This window comes from Mauremys mutica, chromosome 11 (assembly GCF_020497125.1).
Source record: "Mauremys mutica isolate MM-2020 ecotype Southern chromosome 11, ASM2049712v1, whole genome shotgun sequence".
NCBI lineage: Eukaryota > Metazoa > Chordata > Testudines > Geoemydidae > Mauremys > Mauremys mutica.
Genome location: NC_059082.1, coordinates 56,820,661 through 56,843,433, shown reverse-complemented (window position 1 = coordinate 56,843,433; position 22,773 = coordinate 56,820,661). Strand labels below are relative to the sequence as shown.

The 22,773-nt window shown below is 48.4% G+C and overlaps 1 protein-coding gene across 5 annotated transcripts in view; it reads right to left on the bottom strand.

Annotated features, from left to right (window-relative positions):
• Positions 1–22,773, bottom strand: part of LOC123343656 (syntaxin-binding protein 4-like) — a 158,279-nt gene that overhangs the window by 3,804 nt on the left and 131,702 nt on the right. For all 5 annotated transcript variants that reach the window (XM_044978889.1, XM_044978887.1, XM_044978890.1 and 2 more), the window contains exons 13-19: positions 21,330–21,426; positions 20,385–20,512; positions 19,477–19,569; positions 18,729–18,794; positions 14,352–14,540; positions 13,267–13,383; positions 3,504–3,553 (exon numbers count right to left, since the gene is read on the bottom strand). In XM_044978889.1, coding sequence (XP_044834824.1) covers positions 3,504–3,553; positions 13,267–13,383; positions 14,352–14,540; positions 18,729–18,794; positions 19,477–19,569; positions 20,385–20,512; positions 21,330–21,426 — 740 coding nt within the window. The remainder of the gene's footprint in view (positions 1–3,503; positions 3,554–13,266; positions 13,384–14,351; positions 14,541–18,728; positions 18,795–19,476; positions 19,570–20,384; positions 20,513–21,329; positions 21,427–22,773) is intronic.

Sequence of the window (22,773 nt, the reverse complement as noted above, 5' to 3'; positions counted from 1 at the left end):
TGAACAGTCCCAGTCTTTTAAATTTCTCCTCATATGGAAGCTGTTCCATATCCCTAATCATTTTTGTTGCCTTCTCAGCACCTTATCCAATTATAATATATATTTTTTGAGATGGGACAACCAGAACTGCACACAGTATTCCAGGTGTTACTCCTGGGGGATTCTGCGTGACTGCGCGCCCACAGAAAATGCCCCCCTCCCTGCAGATTTCCTACGTTCCCCTGCAGAAAACGTCAGGGAAGCAAAGGGAAGCCACACAGGAGGGGGGGAGAAGGGGGCGACCAGAGGCACACAGGGTTACATGCCGCTGCCCCCCCCCCCCTCATTCTGCAAGAGCAGAGCTGCCCAGCTGCAGGAAGCTGTCTTGGCTCTGCTGACTCTGCAGCTGGACGCCGCCTCCTGGGTCCTAGTGCCAGTCATTCTCCCCTTTTGTGTGCGGGGAGCTTTCCTGTTTTCTACTCTGTGCAACAGTGAGTGCTCGGTCAGGGGGGTGGGAATGAGGGAAGAGGCAGTGGAATAGGGTGGGGGAGGAGAATGTGGGAGTGAGGGGATGGGGATGGAGAAGAAAAGGGGATAGGGGAATCACCGGAGGAAGCAGGATCCCGGCATGCCGCATCCCCTCGGCAGCAGTTGGTGTTCCCCTGTTAAGCAGGTCCATCAACCCTCAGCCTGATAAGTCCTACCTCCCTACACCTGGACCCCTCTGATGAGCACCCCACACCCAGAACCACACCCCACTGTTCCCCAACCAGCTGCACCTGGACCCCCACCCCATCAAGCCCCACTCCCCCAGCACCCAGCCCCCCCCACTGAGCCCCCCACACCCAGCCCCCCACAGCCAACCCACCTGAGGCACCCCTGAGCCCCAACCACCTTCACCTGGATCCCCTGCCGAGTTCCACTGCCCCTGCACCTGGAACCCTCCAACAAGCCTCTATGCATCCAGATCTCCCACTGAGCTGCCTGCACCCAGATTGCCCCACACAGAAACCTCTCACACACACCCCCGCCCCAGATCCTCCCACACTAAGCCCCTCCACACTTGGATCCTGCTGCGCTGAGCCTGCTCACCCACACCAGGTGCACCTGGCGCAGAGGGGCAGGACCCCGGGGTGTTTCTGGGGCAGGCCCAGCTCTTGCACTGTGTCAGGGTCAGGTGCAGCCTCACTACCAAGTTGCTGTACCGGGGGATGTGGCGGCTTCAGGGTGATCTCCCACCTCAATGCAGCCAGTGGCCAGTGCTCCCCATTGCCATGCTGGAGCCACATTTATTTATTGACAAAATTTGCAGAATTTTGCAGAATTTTAAAATATTGTGTGCAGAATTTTAAATTTTTTGGCGAAGAATTCCCTCAGGAGTAAAGGTGTGGCTGTGCCATGGCTTTATAAAGTGGCATTACGATATTCTCCGTTTTATTATCTATCCCTTTCCCAATGGTTCCTAACATTCTGTTTGCCTTTTTGGGTATGTCTACAGTACAGTTAGACACCTGCGGCTGGCCTGTGCCAGCTGAGTTAGGCTCACGAGGCTCAGGCTAAGGGGCTGCTTAACTGCGGTGTGGACATTGGGCTCAGGCTGCAGCCCAAGTTTGGGTCCCTCCCCCCTTCGCAGGATCCTAGAGCCTGGCATCAGCCCAAGCCCAGACATCTACACCTCAATTAAACAGACCCTTAGACCAAGCCCTGGGAGCATGGGCCAGCTGTGGGTTTTTAACTGCAGTGTAGACAGACCTTTTGACTGCTGCTGCACACTGAGCAAATGTTTTCAGAGAACTAGTCACAATGACTCCAAGATCTCTTTCCTGAGTGGTAACAGGTAATTTAGAGCCCATAATTTTGTATGTATAGTTGTCTTGTAATTATTTGAATATGAAATCTACCATCCTCCTGTCACGCATACTGGTGTATTATTATAAGGTTGCTCATTAGCCCTGGAATGCTGATTTTTTTTTTAACAATAACAAATCAGATTTCTGATTCATTTGTTTTGGACATCAGTGCAAAGAATGATATGGGTTTTTCCAACAGATATTAAAAAAAGATATGTTCAATTTGTAGGGTAGAGCTACAAACCTTAACAATGTCCCTGTAACCTTTTCAGAGTTAGAGATACACCTCAGTTCATTTGCCAGACTCTCATCAGCAAAGATGAATAAGAGACAGCATAACTCCCAATTTCAGTAACAGATGATAAAAACAGAGATGAGCCCAAAACCAAACACAGGCTAATCTTAGGCAAGTTTTGCAGAGCTAGGATCTGCAAGTCAGACGTAATCTGCTCAAGACCTCTGAAAATTAGGCCACTTATTTAGGAACCTAAGCCTAGGCAACCACTCTTTGGCCTAAATAACTTAACCAAGGTCACTCAGAAAGAGTTTGGAACAGAACCCAGATCTCCTGAAGCCCAGTCCGGTATTTTAGCCACAAGACTATCCTATCCCATCTGTTTCAGTCACCAAGTGACTGTATTTACAGTAATCAATACCTTTGTTACCCAGATGAGAAGCAACAGCAGCAGCTGACACCCTGATACCTTTGTTACTAGATGAGGAGTAACAGCAGCAACTGACACCCTGTAAACCAGGGGCGGGCAAACTTTTTGGCCTGAGGGCCGCATCAGGTTTCAGAAATTGTATGGAGGGCCAGCTAGGGGAGGCTGTGCCTCCACAGACAGGCAGGTGTGGCCCGGCCCCTGCCCCCTATCCGATCCCCCCTACTTCTTACCCCTGATGGCCCCCTGGGACTCCTGCCCCATCCAACCCCCCCTGTTCCCTGACCACCCCCAACTGCCCCCCTGCCGCCCAATCCAACCCCCCTCTCCTTCCTGACTGTCCCCCCCAGGGACCCCTGCCTCATCCAACCACCCCTACTCCCTGTCCCCTGACCGCCCCCCGGAACCCCCACCCCTGACCACCCCCCGCCACCCCATCCAACCCCCCTCTCCTTCCTGACTGCCACCCCCCCCGGGACCTCTACCCCATCCAACCACCCCTTCTCCCTGACCACTCCCAGATCCCCTGCCCCCATTCAACTCCCCTGTTCCCTGCCCTCTGACCGCCCTGACCCCTATCCACACCCCCAGCCCCTGACCACCCCCCCAAACTCCCCTGCCCTCTATCCAATCCCCCTCCTCCGCTCCCTGCCCCTTTACCGTGCCGCCCAGAGCACCAGGACAGGCAGCCGCGCCGCCCGGTTGGAGCCAGCCACGCACCGCGCAGCACAGAGCACCGGGTCAGGCCAGGCTCTGCAGCTGCGCTGCCCCAGGAGCTCGTCACCCCACCGCCCAGAGCATCACGCTGGTGGCACAGTGAGCTGAGGCTGCGGGGGAGGGGGAACAGCAGGGGAGGGGACAGGAGCGAACCTCCCCGGCCAGGAGCTCAGGGGCTGGGGAGAACGGTCCCACGTAGTTTGCCCACCTCTCCTGTAAACACATCAGCCAGACAAAGGTCAAAACACGGTCGTTTTATGCACACATTCACAATTCTCAGAAGCCTTTTCCCCACCTTGTCTCATCTGGTATCTGGCTGGGCGTGCTCAGGACCCTGTGAACATTCTGTGGGAGGAAAAAGAAGATCTCAAACTTACAGGATTGACAAATTCCAGAGAACAAACCCCATGCGTTTTTGCTGGGGCTCAGATTGAGTATGACAGTAATGAGCTTCTGTTTATTCACTGCCCTTGAAGCTAATATCTCAAGGCCTTTTGCAACAGAAGCAAAACTCGTACCCTATGCAAATATACAGACATCATGTAAACTAATACAAACACTAAAATGTATCAGATGCAAGGTTAAAAACCCACTCTTAAAGAATAGTTTTCAGGCTGCACTTCAGAATGCCCGCTATCCCCATTATTCACATTCTGTGCCTTGGTCCTGCTCTTGAATGAATGCCCACTCATGGATGGAGCCACTAATGTGCACAGAAAGAGAATTCCCAAACAGCAGTAAGTAATATATATGAGGAAGGCATTCTGGGCTGCTGGTATGTCCCTCCAAGATCAGTGATGTTTGTGCAACCCACCCACTTGGAGTTCACCAACTCCTGGAACTCTGGACTGAGCCTCTATGGGGTACTAATTACTCTACAGACTGTAACAGTCACAGCGTCCAGGGCCCTCTGATTCCATTTCAAACATGCTTGGAGTCACGGGTGGGGATGGAATGGACTAAACTCCTGCTGAGGCCAATAGGGAGGCTTCTGTGTGGTGTGATCTGGACAAGCATTTTGCTGGGGCGCCTCAGCCCCTCAGCGTCAGGGGCCAGCCTGACTTAGTGAGAGACAAAGAAACTAGGTTAGTTTCAGTTTTGAGCTTTGGGAGCTGAGCAAGAAGCAGAACAGCTCAGGGAGCCTGATTCACGAGAGCCAGACAAGAACTCCGCAGGACTCCAGACCATGGAGCCAGGAGAGGGGCAAAGACATTGTAAGAGAATCCTTTGTTTTGTTTCAGCCAGCCAACATTCACAGCACTGCAGCACCTGTCTCTAGACTTATCCCCGGCGCATCAGATTCCTGGGAAGGTGCCAGGGAGGACACTGGACAATTTGTTGATGTGTTAGTACTTATTAGTTAACCCTAAGCCTTTGCTTTCCAGATCCTATATTCCTGCTCCCAGTAAAGTCCCCCTTTGTTATGCAGTTATTGTTAGGAGCATCAATTCTTTGCTGGGCTTTGGGCTGATGTACTTTGTGTCTTGTGGACGAGGTTTTATGCTCCTTGCCAGCAGTGGTTAACATGATTCAGATTTCCCAAGCGACAGCACCCCTCGTGTCTCAGGCATCGCAAAGTCACCTTGGCTGAAGGCACCAGACATCACAAAAAAGAAGCCAGGGCCCAACCCATTCAAGAAGAGGGATAAGCCACTCCAAGCAGCAAGGAAGAAGCAGAGTCAAATCAGTACTTATATACTTCAATATCTAGCATCGATGTCTATATAAGCCACTATCTACTGCTGTAGCTCTATAGTTCTGTAGCCCTATAGAAGTCAAATTTCCTCCTTCTTCAGTACAACTGATCTAGAATCTGCTCTTCCTTTCATTTTACTGTTTCCTCAAATGGAATGATTCCCATTGATTTCAATGGACTTTGGTCAGGCCTGTACCAGGTATGCTGAGTCAAAGACAGCTCCCCCGGCACTAGCCAGTGTGCCAAGTACATCACATTGCCATTTCAATGTACATTTAGAATGTCAGATTGCTACATGCCATGACAGTGGAGGAAGAGCAAATGAAACGGAGAAAGACATTTTAGGCATGAGTCTAGAGCAGACCTACAGAAAAGTGTTGGGGGAACAAAATTGATTTTCCAATTGAAATATGACGTGGTGAGAAAAATGACTAGTCAGTTATCAGAAGGTAAGGTTAAAATAATACCTAACACATAGACTAGATTGTAAGTCACGGGCCAATGGCAAAATTCCAGAACCAGGACACAGCCTGAGTAGCTGAGCTGCATCTTGTGGAAAACCACAGGAGCTGGAGAGGTAAGAATTCCCTCTTACTGCCGTGTGGAACAGCACAAAGATACAGCTACAGTCAGTGCTGCAGCGTCCTTCACAACTCCCTTGTTCCTCCTCCATGGGGGACAATGGGAGGTAGATCCACCAGCCCTGTTCTGCCCCACGATGGCATCCCAGCATTCCTCTTTGGGGTGGATGCAGACAGCCTGCAAGAAGGAAACTCCATGGTGCTCAGGGTGTGGACTTCCTGTGTGGGTTCCCCAGATCCTCTCCCCCTTTCCACAGCAGAACTCCATTGGTTCCACAGGGTCAGTGTTCACTACTGCAGGAAGGGAGGGATGATTTGGCCTCTAGTGTCTACTATACAAGGGCCTTCTGGACTGAGTCACACCTAGTTATTCTAGGACTTGGGTCTGCACAACGTAGCCTGTGTGTGTTTTTACAGCACCTAATACGATGGGCCCTGATTGAAGCCTTTTGGTGCTACTGTCAGATATAAGAGGAGGTTACTTTCCTGTAACTGGAGGTTCTTCGGGATGTGTGGTCCCTATCTGTATTCCACGAAGGGTTTGCACATGCGCACCATGCGCCCGGAGTCAGAGAATTTGAAAGTAGTGCCCGTTGGTCTGAGCATGCACCCTGGCTCACTTTGTGGTTTCACTGAGTCTCCAGTTCCTTCTCCACAGCGAACCAAACAGATCCGTAACAGGGGAAGGAGGTCAGGAAGTGGAATACAGTTAGGGACCACACATATTAAAGAACCTCCAGTTACAGGTAAGCAACCACCTGTTCTTCTTGGAATGATGGTCCCTACTGAGTTCCACTGAGGATGATTAACAAGCAGTACCTAAGCCAGAGGAGGGTGTAAGGATAAAGATGGAATGGTCATGCAGAGGACTGCTGCGCCAAAGGAGGCATCTGCCACCGAGTCCTGTACTAAGGCATAGCACATGGCAAAGGTGGGCACAGAACCCCACATGGCTACTCTACAGAGCAGCCTGTCCTGGAGGGAGGCCAGGATCGAAGCCTGGGCTCTTGTGGAATGAGCCCACACCCCAGCAGAGGTAGACCAGACAGTTGATAGCAAAGTGTAATGCAACCTAAAATTCACTTGGAGATTCTCTGGGTGGAGACTGCCTGCTTTCTGCTACTGGAACAAACAGTCTGGGGGACTTCCTGATGGGTCTTGTCCTCTGCAGGTAGAAGGCTAAGGCCCGTCAGATGTCTAGAGAGTGGAGTCATCATTCCTCTGTAGATGCGTGTGGCTTCAGAAAAAAAAAGGTAAGGCTCTGTCCACACTAGCACGCTTGTCAATAAAACTTTTATCGGTCAGGGGTGTGAAAAAATACCCCTCGACAAACATAAGTTTCACTGACAAAAGCGCCAGTGTGGACAGTGCTATGTTGGTAGGAGACACTCTCCTGCCAACATAGCTACTGCCACTTGATTGGGGGTAGTTTAATTATGCCGGCAGGAGAGCAGACATGGAGCGGCTACATGGGAGACCTTACAGCAGTGCAGATGCAGTGGTACAGCTGTGCCGCTGTAAGGTCTGTAGTGTAGAGAAAGCCTAAGTAACTGGATTGATGTGAAAGTGGGAGATTACCTTTGACAAGAATTTGGGATGCAGGTGCAGGGAGACTCTATCTTCATGGAAAATTGGGAAAGAGGGTCTGCCATCATGGCTCCAAGTTCACTGACCCTTCTCGCAGAAGTGATAGCATGAAGGACGGCAACTTTCACGGAGAGGGGCATAGAGCCGGGATGGGCAAACTTTTTGGCCCAAGGGCCACATCTGGGTATGGAAATTGTATGGCAGGCCATGAATGCTAACGAACTTGGGAGTTGAGGTGCAGGAGGGGGTGAGGGCTCTGGCTGGGGGTGCAGGCTCTGGAGTGGGGCTGGGGATGAGTGGTTTGGGGTGCAGGATGGTGCTCCGGGCTGGGACTGAGGGGTTCGGAGGGGGATCAGGGCTGGGGCAGGGGGCTGGGGTGTGGGAAGAGGTCATGGGTGCGGGCTCCGGGTGGCACTTACCTCAAGTAGCTCCTGGAAGCAGTGACATGTCCCTCCTCTGGCAGAGGTGCGGCCAGGCAGCTCTGTGCGCTGCCCTGTCCACAGGCACCACCTCTGCAGCTCCTAGAAGCATTGTCGTCCCCCCTCCGGCTCCTATGTGGAGGTGCGGCCAGGCAGCTCTGAGCAATGCCCCATCCACAGGTGCCGCTTCTGCAGCTCCCATTGGCCGTGGTGGGGGCAGCATGTGGAGCCCCTTGGCTTCCCCTACGCTAGGAGCTGGAGGAGGGACATACCACTGCTTCCAGGAACCGCGCGGAGACATGGTATGAGTGGAGCGGGGCAAGCCCCCAACCATGCTCACCAAAAGGAGCTCGAGGGCCGGATTAAAACATCTGACGGGCCAGATGCAGCCCACGGGCTGTAGTTTGCCCACTCTTGACATAGAGCATGATGCCAGTGCTTCAAATGGTGCTTTCGTTAGTACAGATAGAACTAGGTTCAGGTCCCACTGGGAAGCAATGGGTTGGACGGGTGGGAAGGTTCTGATGAGGCCCTTCCAAAACCTCACAGCTAGCAGGTATGTAAAGACAGAGTGCCCTTCCTTGGGGGCGGGGGGGAATGTACTAAATCGCCACTAGGTGGACTTTCAGAGTTGAGGGTGAGACACAGTGCCTTCAAAGACTGGAGATAGTCCAAGAGGAGGGGGATTCTGATTCTGGTGAAATTCCCTTTTGTTGGGCCCAGGAGGCAAAGCGTTTCCACTTGGCCCAGTAACAGTATCTAGTGGATTCTTTCCTGCTGCTGGAAAAGATCTCTTGCATGGCTGAGGAACAAGTCCATTCTAGAGCAGATGCCCATCCAAATACCACACTATGAGGTGGAGGACCTGTGAACTGGGGTGTCTGATCTCGCCGTTGTACTGTGTCAGCAGACTGGGGAAGGTGGGGATGGGAATTGGTGGACGGGTTGACGTACGAAGGAGGCTGGGAACCAGAATTGTCTGGGCCAGTAGAGGACGATCAGAATGACAGTTGCACTGACTCGCCTGATCTTGTGGAGTACTCAAGGTAAGTGTGGTAGAGGAGGGAAGGCAAACTGTAGTTGATTTGGTCTGACCAGGAGAGTATGAGAGGTATCACCCTGAGAGTGGTGGCTGAGACATCCCCTGGAGCAGTACTTGTTGCATTTGCTGTTTATGTGGGAGGTGAAAAGGTCTCTGGTTGGCATCCCCCATCAGCTGAAGATGTCGTGAACTACTGAGCCATGGAGTTCCCACTTGTGGTCAATTGCAAAATGCCTGCTGAGCAAGTTCGCAATCACTTTCAGTGTCGCTGGGAGACAGGCTGCGGAAAAGAGGATCTGGTGGGTGATGCCCCAATTCCAGAGATGGACTGCTTTTGCACATAAAGGGGTTGATCTGATGCCCCCTTTTGTTGATGGAGAAAACTGTGATGGTGTTGTCTGACATGATAAGAACCTGACGGGAATGGATGAATGGGAGAAAGGCTTAACATGCTTTCCTTACAGCTCAGAGTTTCAGGATGTTGATGTGCATCCTGGATTCCCAAGAAGTCCACGTTCCCTGTGTCACGTGATCATCCATGTGTGCTCCCCAGCCTATGAGGGATATATCAGTGATGATCGTCTTGTCTGGGGAGGGAGGGAACCCCTACGCAGATATGATGTGGGTCTGTCCACCACTGGAAAGGTGAGAGTACCCTGTGGGGAACTGTCAGCATGAGGTCCATGGCATGATGGTTGGGAGAGTAAACTAGAGGCAGCAAAGATGGAGTAAGCTGAAAGCAGTGACATATGTGCATGCACAAGCCATGTGGCCAAGGAGTGACAGGCAAGTCCTGGCTGGCACATACGGATGGTTGACAACGAGAGTTCTGCGTTCTCACAGTGTCTGGAACCTGTCCCTTGGTAGCTAGGCCTGTGCTGTGACTGAGCTGATGGTGGCCCCTATAAAGTCCAGGTATTGTATGGGGCCAAAGGTCAATTTCGACATTGATACTGACCCGAGGGACGAAAGAAGGCCAAGCAACGTTGAAGTTGAAACTTGGGCTTTGTGCCTGGACTATGTGGCTAAGAGCTAGTCATTGAGATATGGAAATACCAAGACCCAATAACATCTGACATAGGCTGCTATGACAGAGAAAACCTTGGTGAAGTCTCTGGGAATGCTGGGGGTTATTCCAAAGGGGAGCAGCCTGTATTGGAAATGGTGGTTGCCAACTGTCAATCTCAGGAAGCGCCCATGGGCTGGATGGATATTGATGTTAAAATAAGCATCTTGCATATCGAGAGTCATATAATACATGCCTCTTTCTAGGGATGAGATGATCGCTGCCAGCATGACCACTTGAAATGGGCTTGCGAATGAATCAGTTAAGATATCGGAGGTCCAGGATTGGTCTCCATCTGCCTTTCTTCTTGGGTATCAGGAAGTAAGTTGACTAGAACCCTGTCCCTTGATATTCTGGGGGAATGCATTCTATCGCTCCCCATTGTAGTAAGGAGTTCACCTCTTGGGTGAGGATGCTGTCGTGAGAGTGGTCCCTGAGGAAGGATTAAGAGGCGAGGATTAGAGGAGGTAGCGTGATGAATTCGATCATACAGCCATGGTGGATGACATTCAGCACCCATTTGTCCATTGTTATTGCACTCTGAGCTTGGAAGAAGAGAGCTAGATGACCCTCAAAGAGGGTAGGGTGATCGTGAGGGTAGGGTAGGGTAGGGTAAAGTGGTTGACAGCTCTTGAGACTGACTCAGAAATGTGTTTTAGCCAGGGGTGGAAGCTGTGAGATAGAGGGTGGGATCTCTTGGGTTTCTGTCACTTCCTTGGTGGCTTGTAAGATCTCTGATAGTAAAACTGGGGGGACCTGTAGCGATGTGTGGGTGGCAGGCGGTGGAACTTATGCTTTGGGGCAGGCAAGTAAATGCCCAGCGAGCAAAGGGTGGTTCTGGAGTCCTTGGGGGTATGTAGGGAATCATCCATCTTTTGATTAAGAAGATGGGATTCATCGAAGGGGAGGTCTGCAACAGTGTTTTGCACCTCCGGAGGGAAACTGGAAGAGTGGAACCAAGATTCCTTACGCACAACTTTGTTCGTAGCCAGTGCCCTGGAAGAAGTATCTGCCGCATCCACCACCAATTGGAGCTCTGTTCTGCCCACCAGCTTCCCTTCCTCAATCTCCTGGAAATGGGTCCGGTCCAGTTGTGCGAGTCCATCAGCAAATTCCTCCAGTTTGCTGTAATTCAGGAAGTCGTATTTGGCTAGTAACGCCTGATAGCTCAAAATCCTGAATTGAAGACTGGCTGAGGAAAAGACTTTACTCCCCAAAAGGTCCAAACACTTGCCTTCCTTGTCGGATGGTGTGGAGCATGGGTGTTGTTGTCTGGCTCATTCAGTCATTGCTTGGACCACCAGGAAGTTCAGGGGGGTGGAGGAGGATGGTTGGATGTGAGAAAAGAAACTCAGACCCCCTTAGCCAGAACATAGTAGAATTTTTCTGCCCCTTTGGGGGTAGGCGGGCACATGGCTGGTGTGTGCCATACTGTCCTGGCCAGTTCAAGAATGGCATCATTAATAGGCAATGTGACTCTAGTTGGTGCTGGGTATCCTGGATTTCCTCTAGGGGAATGTGGAGTTCCCCCACGACTCTGCACTGTAGCTCTTGGAACTGCCTAAAGTCGTGTGGAGGCGAAGGGGACGCTGTAGTCCTTGCCTCCTCGGGGGAAGAGGAAGGGAATCTCGCTGTCTCCGGCAACACCCTCAGAGCCAGGCTCAGGGGTTCCTCCTCCAGCAACAGATCCAAGCGCCTGCTAGAAGGGGCCCTCAATGGGGAGACAGATGAAAGCTCCATTGTGGATTGGGAAGGTTCTGAGGGGGGGTATTGGGACCAGGGCCCCAATAAGGCCAGAAGGCTGGATCCAGAGGGTGTTGAGGTGGTCCCCTTGGCATGGGGAACCAGTGGCTCCATGGTGGTTGGAGTGGAGGGTGTTGCAAAGATCGGGATAGCCTTCCTGAGTACATGTACAGTTGGTACAACATCGACGGTCCCTCTCCGGCGTCCAACTTATCAGAGGATGAGAAGGTGGGCTCCAGTTCCATTGGCAATACCGTCAGAGCCGGTGAAAGTATGTAGACCGTCGGAGCAGGAGGTGAGGGGTCTCACAGTGGTGGCATCTCATGAGTGGGGAAAACAGTCTCCCTTAAAGTATTGGGTCCGAACAAGCATGGTGAACCTGGTTCCATTAAGGCGAAGACATCCTGGGCTCAAACACTGTTCTCAATCTCCCTGGTGTTAGAGGTATCCTTTCTTTATTCGGAACTGGTTGTCGTGCTGCAGATTTCCCCAGAGTGGGCAGATCCTGCATCTTTGGGAGCACCGATGTTGACAGTCCCTGTGGTCCAGTGCCCAGGACTGCTGGATCACCTGCTTGTGGGATTTCTTGTTGTGTCTATGTGGTTTACAGCGTGCTTTTTCTCCCTGGCTCAAACTCATGGAAGGACCATCCACTTTCTTCGTTTTTGTGGAAGACTTATTCCAGTGCTTACAGGTATGGCTTCTTTACCTCCCAACTGGGCCCCAGCATGGGCTCCATGGTGGTGGTACCGCTGGTGCCAGATTTGGACTTGGCAGCAGGAAGCACACTCCCTGCGGTTTCAGGCCAATGTATGGGGCGGGGGTCGGTCCCTTGGCCTAGATCCAAGAGAGGCCTCATGGCAACTTCCACGAGGTATTTCCAGAGGCAGGGAGCCCAGCCTTCTCGGGTACGGCTGGGGAAGGACTGGCAGATACTACACCTGGATGCAGCGTGAGCTTCCCCCAAGCATTAGAGGCAGTGTTGGTGTTTGTCACTAACCAAAAGGGAACGTGGGCAGGAGGCACAGAGTTTGAAGCCCAGTGTTCTGCGCATAGTCCGGTACCTGCTCATTGGTACAGAGGATAGGTAGGAGGCAGGGCCAGCTCTAGACCCCAGCGCGCCGAGCGCGTGCTTGGGGCGGCATTTTGCCGGGAGGGTGGCAGGCGGCTCCAGCGGACCTTCCGCAGTCATGCCTGCAGGAGGTCCACCGGAGCCGCGGGAGCAGCGGACCATCCGCAGGCACGTCTGCAAGAGGTCCCCCAGAGCCGCGGGACCGGCGTGCTTGGGGCGGCCAAATTCCTAGAGCCGCCCCTGGTAGGAGGGGGTAGAGAAACAAACCCCTGATCGATCTCCGTTGCTCACTAAAACGACGTTAAAACAGCTAAAAAGTTCTATAAAACTCTAAAATTCTAAAAACTATTTACAATGTATATAAAGGTGCATGATGAAGGCACAGAATTTTTAGCAGCAGTGAGAACAAACTGGAGATGTGGTCCCCACCCTTTATCACCTTGGATGAAACCACAAGGTGAGCCTGGGCACATGCCCAGACCAACAGACGCTACCTTCACATTCTCCAACTCGGGGCACATGGTGCACATGCTAAACCCTCAGTGGAATACAATAGGGACCATCAGAATTCTGGGCCTAGTCTCTGGGTTTCTTGGGGGTTGCATACAAGTAAAAGAGGGCAGATTTTAGTCCCTTAGGTATACTGAGCTCCCACACATGTAAGTTCTAGGGAGGTTTGTACTGAGTAGGTTCTCCTGACACTAACAGAGGGCATCTTTCCAGGATTCAATGGAAGAATAAAGGATCTAACATCTAGAACAGGAAGTGATTTTGACTGCCATGGTAACAGAAGGCAGAGTAAAACAGCTAAGTACGGCTCCCATAGACAGTGGCCACATTTCAATACTTCACCTGCACAAACAGGAGCAGCTTCCTGTTGCAGATTTCCAAGCGCTTCCGCATGACTTCAGATTTCCGCAACTGGCCATCTGCCAGGGACAGCCGTCTTTTCAGCTCCAGAATGTCTCCCTGAGGTGGAGAGAAGGAGGTGGGAAGAGAAGGGAGATAGCGTCGACCCACTTTAGGCCCTTGGAGGCACCAACTTAACAACAGGCTTGAAAACAGAAGCACACGGACGGCAGCTAGGTCCTCAGTGATGATAGAACTTCCCACAGAGTGGCAGTGGGGCTACATTCATACCAGCACTGTTCTCAGGGCTGCTTGGAAAAAGACAGGGGCATGAACACACTATAGGCTCCCACAGTTGCGACAAACGGGCCCAATTACAGGACAGAAAGGGATGATGCACCTTTAAATTCCATTGGACTATGAGAGAGACTTTCTGCAGGGGCAGAGCAAGTAGAAATAATGTACTTAACTAAAATACAAGGACTGCCCTTCCTAAGTAGGAGCAGCTGGCAAAGACACATCTCATGTCTACTGGCCTGCACCTTAATCTGCCTTAGTGTGGTCTCAGTCTGAGACCTGGCCCCCATGTGGCTCTCTCCGTTACTCATGATAGTTATGATCAGCTAGGTAGCAGTCCCTAGATTGAACCACCCGGGGGGCTGGGCACTCTTAATGGAAGGCCCCCATTCCGGAATGTGCTCCCCATGCTAGCCCACTAACACTGTCATTGACCTTCAGGCCTGGTACAAGACACATCTCTCTTCTGGGGTTTTTGCCTGAGTTTGGAGTTTAGGGATGGAGGGTGGGGTGAGATTCTCAGCTAGTGCACATGCAGTGTCAGTGGAGCAATGATTAGCAGAGGAGCTAGCCTGGGTGTTAATTGTTGTGGAGGATGCCTTTTCTTTTGATCTGGTCACTGGAGATCATATTAAATATCAACATGAGCCTTGGGACTCTACCAGCCTCCGTTTTACAAATTACAATAAATCTATCAATTACATTTTGCTTCAAAAGTAAGAGCCAGAGGCTTTTCCGACTGGTCCATTGAGTCCCCAGCCATCCCCTCCTGGGCCGTAGGGGTACATTACCTCTGCTTCGGATACATGCTTTGTTTTCTTCCCTACCAGCTGAGTTTTCAGCTCAGTAATTTCAGCCTCTAGCAGGTGGATCACTTCCTCATAGTCCTGCTCTGCACTGTGGGCTTGCTGCTGCACCACCTCCGCCACCTGCAGCTTGCTGTGCAGGGTCCGGTTCTCAGACAGGAAGTCCAGCGCCTTCTGGAATCAGCAAGGAGTTTGTTAACACAGCTTCCCCAGCAGCCACTGATATATCAACCCATCAGTGTTCCTGGAGCTGCTCATAGTAAAGCTGCTGCTGTTCTTCCCAGGGTACCATGCAGAAAACCTTCATCTATTATGAATATTTTTCCTTTGCAACTTCCATGTCATTGTGGCAAAGGGCTGGAACCCACACACGTATGAACCTCCCAGGGTATGTCTATTCTGCAATAAAGGAGTGGCAGCATGGCTGCGGCTGGCCCAGGTCACCCAGATCCATCTCTAGGGCTTGGACTGCAGGGCTAAAAATTGCAATGTAGATGTTGAGTCAACGAAGTCCAGGACCTCCATGGTAGCATTCTCTGAAATGCTTCCAGTTCCACGTGCAGAGCCAGTTAGACAGGCAAAACTGCAGGGTCCCAATGCGTGGATGAGATGATGATGTAGGGAGGAGGGGGGTTAGATTTATTAGGAACTGGGGAAACTTTTGGGAAAGGGGGAGTCTATACAGGAAGGATGGGCTCCACCTAAACCAAAATGGAACCAGATTGCTGGCACTTAAAATTAAAAAGGTCATAGAGCAGTTTTTAAACTAAGGGCTGGGGGAAAGCCGATAGGTGCGGAGGAGCATGTGGTTCAGACAGAGACATCCCTTAGGGAGGATCTATTAGTGGAGATTCTCTATATCCTAGTAAGGAGGAGAGGATGGAAAATGATAAAATAAGGGTAGGATCTGATGAGAAGCTGTCAAATGAAAGAGTCCCATTCAATTACATCATGTAATGGGAAATAGCTAAAAAGTGACAAGTTTTTAAAGTTCTTATATACCAATGCTAGAAGTCTAAATAATAAGATGGGTGAACTAGAATGCCTCGTATTGAATGAGGATATTGATATAATAGACATCACAGAAACTTGATGGAATGAGGACAATCAATGGGACACAGTAATACGAGGGTACAAAATATATGGGAAGGACAGAACAGGTCGTGCTGGTGGGGGAGTGGCACTATATGTGAAAGAAAGCGTAGAATCAAATGAAGTAAAAATCTTAAATGAACCAAACGGTACCACAGAATCTCTATGGATAGTAATTCCATGCTCTAATAATAAGAATACAGCAGTAGGGATATATTACCGACCACCTGACCAGGATAGTGATAGTGACTGTGAAATGCTCAGGGAGATTAGAGAGGCTATAAAAATAAAAACTTCAATAATAATGGGGGATTTCAACTATCCCCCTATTGACTGGATACATGTCACCTCAGGATGAGATGCAAGTTAAAGTTTCTTGACACCTTAAATGACTGCTTCTTGGGGCAGCTAGTCCTGGAATCCACAAGAGGAGAGGGAATTCTTGATTTAGTCCTAAGTGGAGCACAGGAGCAAGTTCAAGAGGTGAATATAGCTGGACCAGTTGGTAATAGTGACCATAATATAATTAAATTTAACATCCCTGTGGCGGGGAAAACACCTCAGCAGCCCAATACTATAGCATTTAATTTCAGAAAGGTGAACTACACAAAAATGAGGAAATTAAAGGTACAGTGCCAAAAGTGAAATCCCTGCAAGATGCATGGAAACTTTTTAAAGACACCAAAATAGAGGTTCAACTTAAATGTATACCCCAAATTAAAAAACCTAGTAAGAGAACAAAAAAAAGTACCACTGTGGATAAACAATAAAGGAAAAGAAGCAGTGAGAGGCAAATAAGCATCCTTGAAAAAGTGGAAGTTAAATCCTAGGAAAGGAGCATAAACTCTGGCAAATGAAGTGTACAAATATAATTAGAAAGACCAAAAAAGAATTTGAAGAACCACTAGCTAAAGACTCAAAAAGTAATAGCAAAATTTTGTTTTAAATACATCAGAAGCAGGAAGCCTGCAAAACATCTAGGGGGCCACTGGATGGTCGAGATGCTAAAGGAGCACTCAAGGATGAGAAGGCCACTGCGGAGAAACTAAATGAATTCTTTGCATCGGTCTTCATGGCTAAGGATGTGAGGGAAATTCCCAAACCTGAGCCATTCTTTTTAGGTAACAAATCTGAGGAACTGACCCAGACTGAGGTGTCATTAGAGGAGATTTTGGAACAAACTGATAAACTACACAGTAATAAGTCACCAGGACCAGATGGATTCACTCCAGAGTTCTGAAGAAACTCAAATGTGAAATTGCAGAACTACTAACTGTGGTTTGTAACCTATCATTTAAATCAGCTTCTGTACCAAATGTCTGGAGGATAGCTAATGTGACACCAATTTTTAAAAGGGGCTCCAGAGATGATCTCAGCAATTACAGGCTGTTAAGCCTGACTTATGTACCGGGCAAACTGGTTGAAACTATAGTAAAGAAAAAAATTGTCAGACACATAGATGACGTCACTTGTAGGGGAAAAGTCAACATGGTTTTTGTAAAGGGAAATCATGCCTCACCAATCTACTAGAATTCTTTGAGGGGGTCAACAAGCATGTGAACAAGGGGGATCCAGTGGATATAGTGTACTTAGATTTTCAAAATCCTATTACCAGGTCCCTCACCAAAGGCTCTTAAGCAAAGTAAGCTGTCATGGGATAAGAGGGAAGGTCCTCTCATGGATTGGTAACTGGTTAAAAGATAGGAAACAAAGGGTAGGAATAAATGGTCAGTTTTCAGAATGGAGAGAGGTAAATAGTGGTGTCCCCCAGGGGTCTGTACTGGGACTAGTCCTATTCAACATATTCACAAATGATCTGGAAAAAGGGATAAACAGTGAGGTGGCAGAATTTGCAGATGATACAAAACTACTCAAGATAGTTAAGTCACAAGCAGACTGTGAAGAGCTACAAAAGGATCTCTCAAAACTGGGTAACTGGGCAACAAAATGGCAAGTGAAATTCTATGTTGATAAATGCAAAATAATGCACATTGGAAAACATAATCCCAACTATACATATAAAATTATGGGATCTAAATTAGCTGTTACCACTCAAGAAAGAGATCTTGGAGTCATTGTAGATAGTTCTCTGAAAACATCCACTCAATGTGCAGCAGCAGTCAAAAAAGCGAACAGAATGTTGGGAATCATCAAGAAAGGGATAGATAATAAGACAGAAAATATCATATTGTCTCTACATAAATCCATGGTACGCCCACACCTTGACTACTGCGTGCAGATGTGGTTGCCCCATCTCAAAAAAAGATATATTGGAATTGGAAAAGGTTCAGAAAAGGACAACAAAAATGATTAGGGGTATGGAATGGCTGCCATATGAGGACAGATTAATAAAACTGGGACTTTTCAGCTTGGAAAAAGAGACAACTAAGGGGGGAATATGACACAGGTCTATAAAATCATGACTAGTGTGGAGAAAGTAAATAAGAAAGTGTTATTTACTCCTTCTCATAACACAAATAAATAGGGATCATCAAATGAAATTAATAGGTAGCAGGTTTAAAACAAACAAAAGGAAGTATTTTTTCATACAATGCACCGTCAACTTGTGGAACTCCTTGCCAGAGGATGTTGTGAAGGCCAAGGCTATAACAGGGTTCAAAAAAGAACTAGATAAGTTCATGGAGGATAGGTCCATCAGTGGCTATTAGCCAGGATGGGCAGGAATGGTGTCTCTAGCCTCTGTTTGCCAGAAGCTGGGAATGGGCGACAGGGGATGGATCACTTGATGATTACCTGTTCTGTTCATTCCCTCTGGGGCACCTGGCATTGGCCACTGTCGGAAGATAGGATACTGCGCTAGATGTACCTTTGGTCTGACCCCGTGTGGCCGTTCTTATGTACAATCAGATTCGGGTAGGAGCCTGGCTCTGAAACCCCGCAAGGGGGATGGATCTCAGAGCCCAGGCTCCAGCCCAAATGTCTACACTGTGAATTTTCAGGCCTTCAGCCCGAGCCTCAGGAGCCTGTCAATTGACCCAGGCTCTGAGACTTGGTGTTGTGGGTTCTTTATTGCAGCGTAGACGTATCCCAGAGAACATTAAAACAGAGCCTGCCTTTTGCACTTCGGCTAAGGTAATGGAAACAACAGGTGCAGGACACTTGAGAGGTGTGATTTTGCCTCTACCCCACACCCGGCCATCCTGCCTGTAGAAGGGCACATCTGGGCCTGATTTCTGTGGGTGCGATTGTGTCCATGGAGCCCGGCTAGTGCCGCCACTGGACAATTCACAAAGTAACCTCTAAACTAACCTGGTTCAGTCTCTGAAGTTCATATTCCATTGACTTCTTGCTGCTTTCCACCCCCTTCAGAAGAGACTAGGAGGAAGATTTTCACTTGGTCAGGCATCATGTTTGATAGCACATTCACTCAGATGAAAAGGCAACAATGGACCACTGATCACCTAGGCTATCTCCTGAATAACGCAGGAAATAGGTCTTGAATTAATTCACTAGATGCAACTATGGACTTGCAGCTCTCCTCTACAACAGCCATATTTTTAGATGCACTCTTACTCTGCAATTGCCTTTCACTGGGTACAGCTTGTATGTATCTGAAAAATGCACCTTGTCACCATCACACTTTTAACAGCTGAGCTGCCAATATTAGGTTAGATCGGGAGGGTGGGGGTGTATTTAGGTTTAATATGAGATGTGAATTATTTGTGTTATGTTTTGGATATTTTAAAAATGTTTATTTTCTTTTAGGGTTTTCCATTAAAAAAAGAGTGACCGTACCCTTTCAGCACATTAAACATTTTTTTAAGGAAAAAAAACCCAAAGAAAGAACAAAAATGAAGTCTCGATGAGAGGAAGCACAGTACACGTGTCTCCTCTGTAACAACGCGCATTGAACTAAACGCAAAATGGAGGCTGCCTCCAACAAATGCCTAGAAACGTACAGGCGTGATACACACAGAAGACCTGCCTAATTGTCACACTGTTACATCCACTATATTTGAATAGTTATGGAAAAACATGCTCGAAAGATAAGCCTTACCTTCAGCCTTTGGACTTCCTGCCGCAGATCTGTCATTTCCAGTTGAAGCTGTTCCAGTTCCTCACCGTCAGTACAGCTGATGGAATCAAAAGACTGGAACACATTGGTGCACACGGTGAGTGAGTTCAGCTTATTTTTCATCATGAGCATGGGGTTACAACGCATGAATACTTTTGACATACCCCAACCAATCATTATTCAAAATAATTTTCAAAGACAGTTTGTGTTTTTACAAAACGACACAAGTGTCACAATAAATAATCTAATTGTGGTTTTGTATTCCATAGGAATTCAGGCTGCACGCCATGAGACAGCTGAAACAATGGTTAATTCTCACTGCGTTACTGAAGTGACAATAGCTGGAATGGATTCACCATGGCTAATTTTCCTTCTGTATCACAATCAAAGTGACATAAGATGGCCCCTTTAGGCAATGAAATATCTTGAATGGCTTTACTATGGTAATTTTTTCTTTTGTATGGCTAGAAAATTGACATCAGCAGTTTTCTTCAAACCATTACATAGGGTTTTTTTTTTATTCATTAAGCATAGGAAGTCAGGTCTGTTATGGGATTTCCTTTAAGCTTTATGATTAAGGGATGAAATTCTACCCTCTCTTTTCTATAACTAAAGTATAAGTGAAAGCTAGCCCATTAGTCTTTGCCTTCTCTGCCCTTTGGAGAAAGATAGCACTGTCACGTTTTCTTCTACAGTTTACAGCTACCATCCAGACCAAGAATCCAGGACACAGCTACTTGGTCCCAAATCATCTTATGGTATATACCTTTCTCTTACATCAGCTCACAGAAAGACCCAGAAGGTCTTTGATCTGAGAGGAGCTTTGGAACCAAGGCAGGGTGCAGTAGGCTAGGAAGAGAAGCAAGAAACAGTATTTGGCTAAGGCTGACCAGAGAGTGAAAAGCAGACGTATCCAATAAACTGGCCACTTCGTGCTGAGTGAAGAGCACAGAACTGGCGTCAAGGCCAGCCTCCTCCAGCTCATCTTGCAGCAGATCCCTGAGTGCTTGAAGCAAATCTATGAGGGAAAAAGAGAGTGAGTAGTCACAGTATGAGGAGAGAGCGCCTGGAACTGAGTTTACACAGCCAACTTTCACAGAAGCCACAGATTATCCAGAAGAAGGTAACACATTTCATGTCCATCACTACAAACATTATAGCAAACCCAACCACTGCCAGCAGAGAGAAAGTTCTCTATCCCATCCCAAATATCTGTATGTTGAATACAGGGTCCGCATGCAGTATGCTTTTGCTAGCCATGGTTGAGAGACCTCTATCCAATTTTCTAGAAAGCATTGCTTAGGATTTAAAAAAAAACCCACAACAACCACCTAGCATTTTCATCAGAGAAACTACTTGGAAGCAATGCTGCACTTCAGTGCAGAGACAAAGGAGTTACATGACCAAACGTTAGAGGGCAACAATTTCCTGCCAGCCCACATAAAGCAGGTTTGTCATTCTGTTTTTGCAGCTTCCTTTTGCCATTGCTTGTGAGCAGGCTGAAGGTTTGAGGAGAAGGGGCCTGTGCACTCCCTCTCTGTTACTCCCATTTTACATGTGGACCAGTCAGAGGCCTTTTCCTTGTGTGACCAGTTACTGAATAAATTGCATCTGAACTAAAACCTGTCTGGGCACCGAACCATAGGGTTAGAAGGGACCGCAAGGGTCATCTAGTCTAACTCCCTGCCAAGAAACAGGATTTGTCGTGTCTGTTTCTTTATTCTAGCTGTCACCTCGTAGGTGGTATGTCTCATGTCCTAGAGCAGTCAATGGCGCTATACCAGGGATGAAATGCGCCTTCTGTCTCATATTGCACATAGCAGCACCCTGCTCACCTCCATAGGCCACTGTTCCTTGCGAATCTGTGATCAGACTCTGCTGTAATTGCTTCTTCTTCTCCTCGGTGACATCCAGACCCAGATATTGCAGCACCTTTAAACAGAAGCAACGAGTTCACAGAATAACCCCCACAGGAATGCAAGTTTTCTGGAAGGAGTAGGGGGGGAGGGCAGTCTGAGCTGGATTTATCATCAAGTTCATCATTATTCACACTGTAAACATGACTTTTCATGGAGCAGGTCTGGCCTAGGTCTCCATGTCACCTCCTCACCTAGATCTGGAACCATGTTGCATCTCTTCTGATCTCTTCCCATGAGCACTTCATACAGAGTATGGGACAGATCCTCAACTGATGTAAACTGTCATTGCTCCAGTGAAACCAATGGACAATTTCCACCGGCTGAGGCTGTGCTGCTAAGAGTTCAGCTTCCTTTCAGGTTCCCATTTATGCTCGCTCTCTCACTCCCCAGAATGAGTCTTCGGCATGGTTTGAGTGTGCAAACAATACAAGTCTCACTGCTTTTTTCTGCAGAAGGCATTGTCATAATACTTTACGCTTCCATAGCGCCTTCCAGTCAAAGAGCTACGTTATTATTATTTATTGTTTCTTTAGCTTGTGTAGAAGACACAAACATTAATTAATCAAACCTCACCACAGCAACACAGACAAACAAATCCATGTTATTTCTATTTTATACATGACAGGACTGAGGGACACGGAGACTAGGTGACTAACGCATGGTCCCATTCTGCAGCAAGTCAGTGACAGAGCCTAGATCAGAAGCCATGTATTGTCCCCTTCTCTAACCGCTAGACACATGGGAAATTCTGGATTTTCTCCAGCTTGGCCCACAACCTTGGAGGGAAATAAAATGGCATTCAGAAACACAGCTTTTAAAGTACAAGGCAAAGTGTCCTATGCTCTTTATACATGAAGCAACTTTGTGTTAAAGCCAGAATAGGTAGAGACCAATGAGAAAATACAACCCTGAATTCTAACTGAGGAGCATCGTGCATTTCTAGCAGGAAACATCGTGCCCCGTGCTACAGTCCTGATTTTCCTGGGATTCCCAAACTGAAAAGGCAACTGCTTCGTCTACCATGAGGTGGCAGCAAACTCTAGCGTCTATGCCTGGAAAAGGTGTGTCCTGCCCAGCAAGCTGTATCAGCTCCAACAGGAACAATAAAACCAGATACTCATGACAGCCGCTGTACCTATACAAAAACCTGGGTGGGGAGATAACCTTGCGGTGGGTGGTATATTTCTAGACTGTATCCATCACATTACAAGAAAATTACAGTACGGGTGGGTGAGGTGTTCATATTTGATATAAAATGGTTGAGAAATAAGAAACCCCAGGGACACTCTCAAGTTAATTAGGCCATTTAGTCACCAGTAAATTCCAGTTCCCATCCTTTGAAGAGGATTGGAATGTTTTA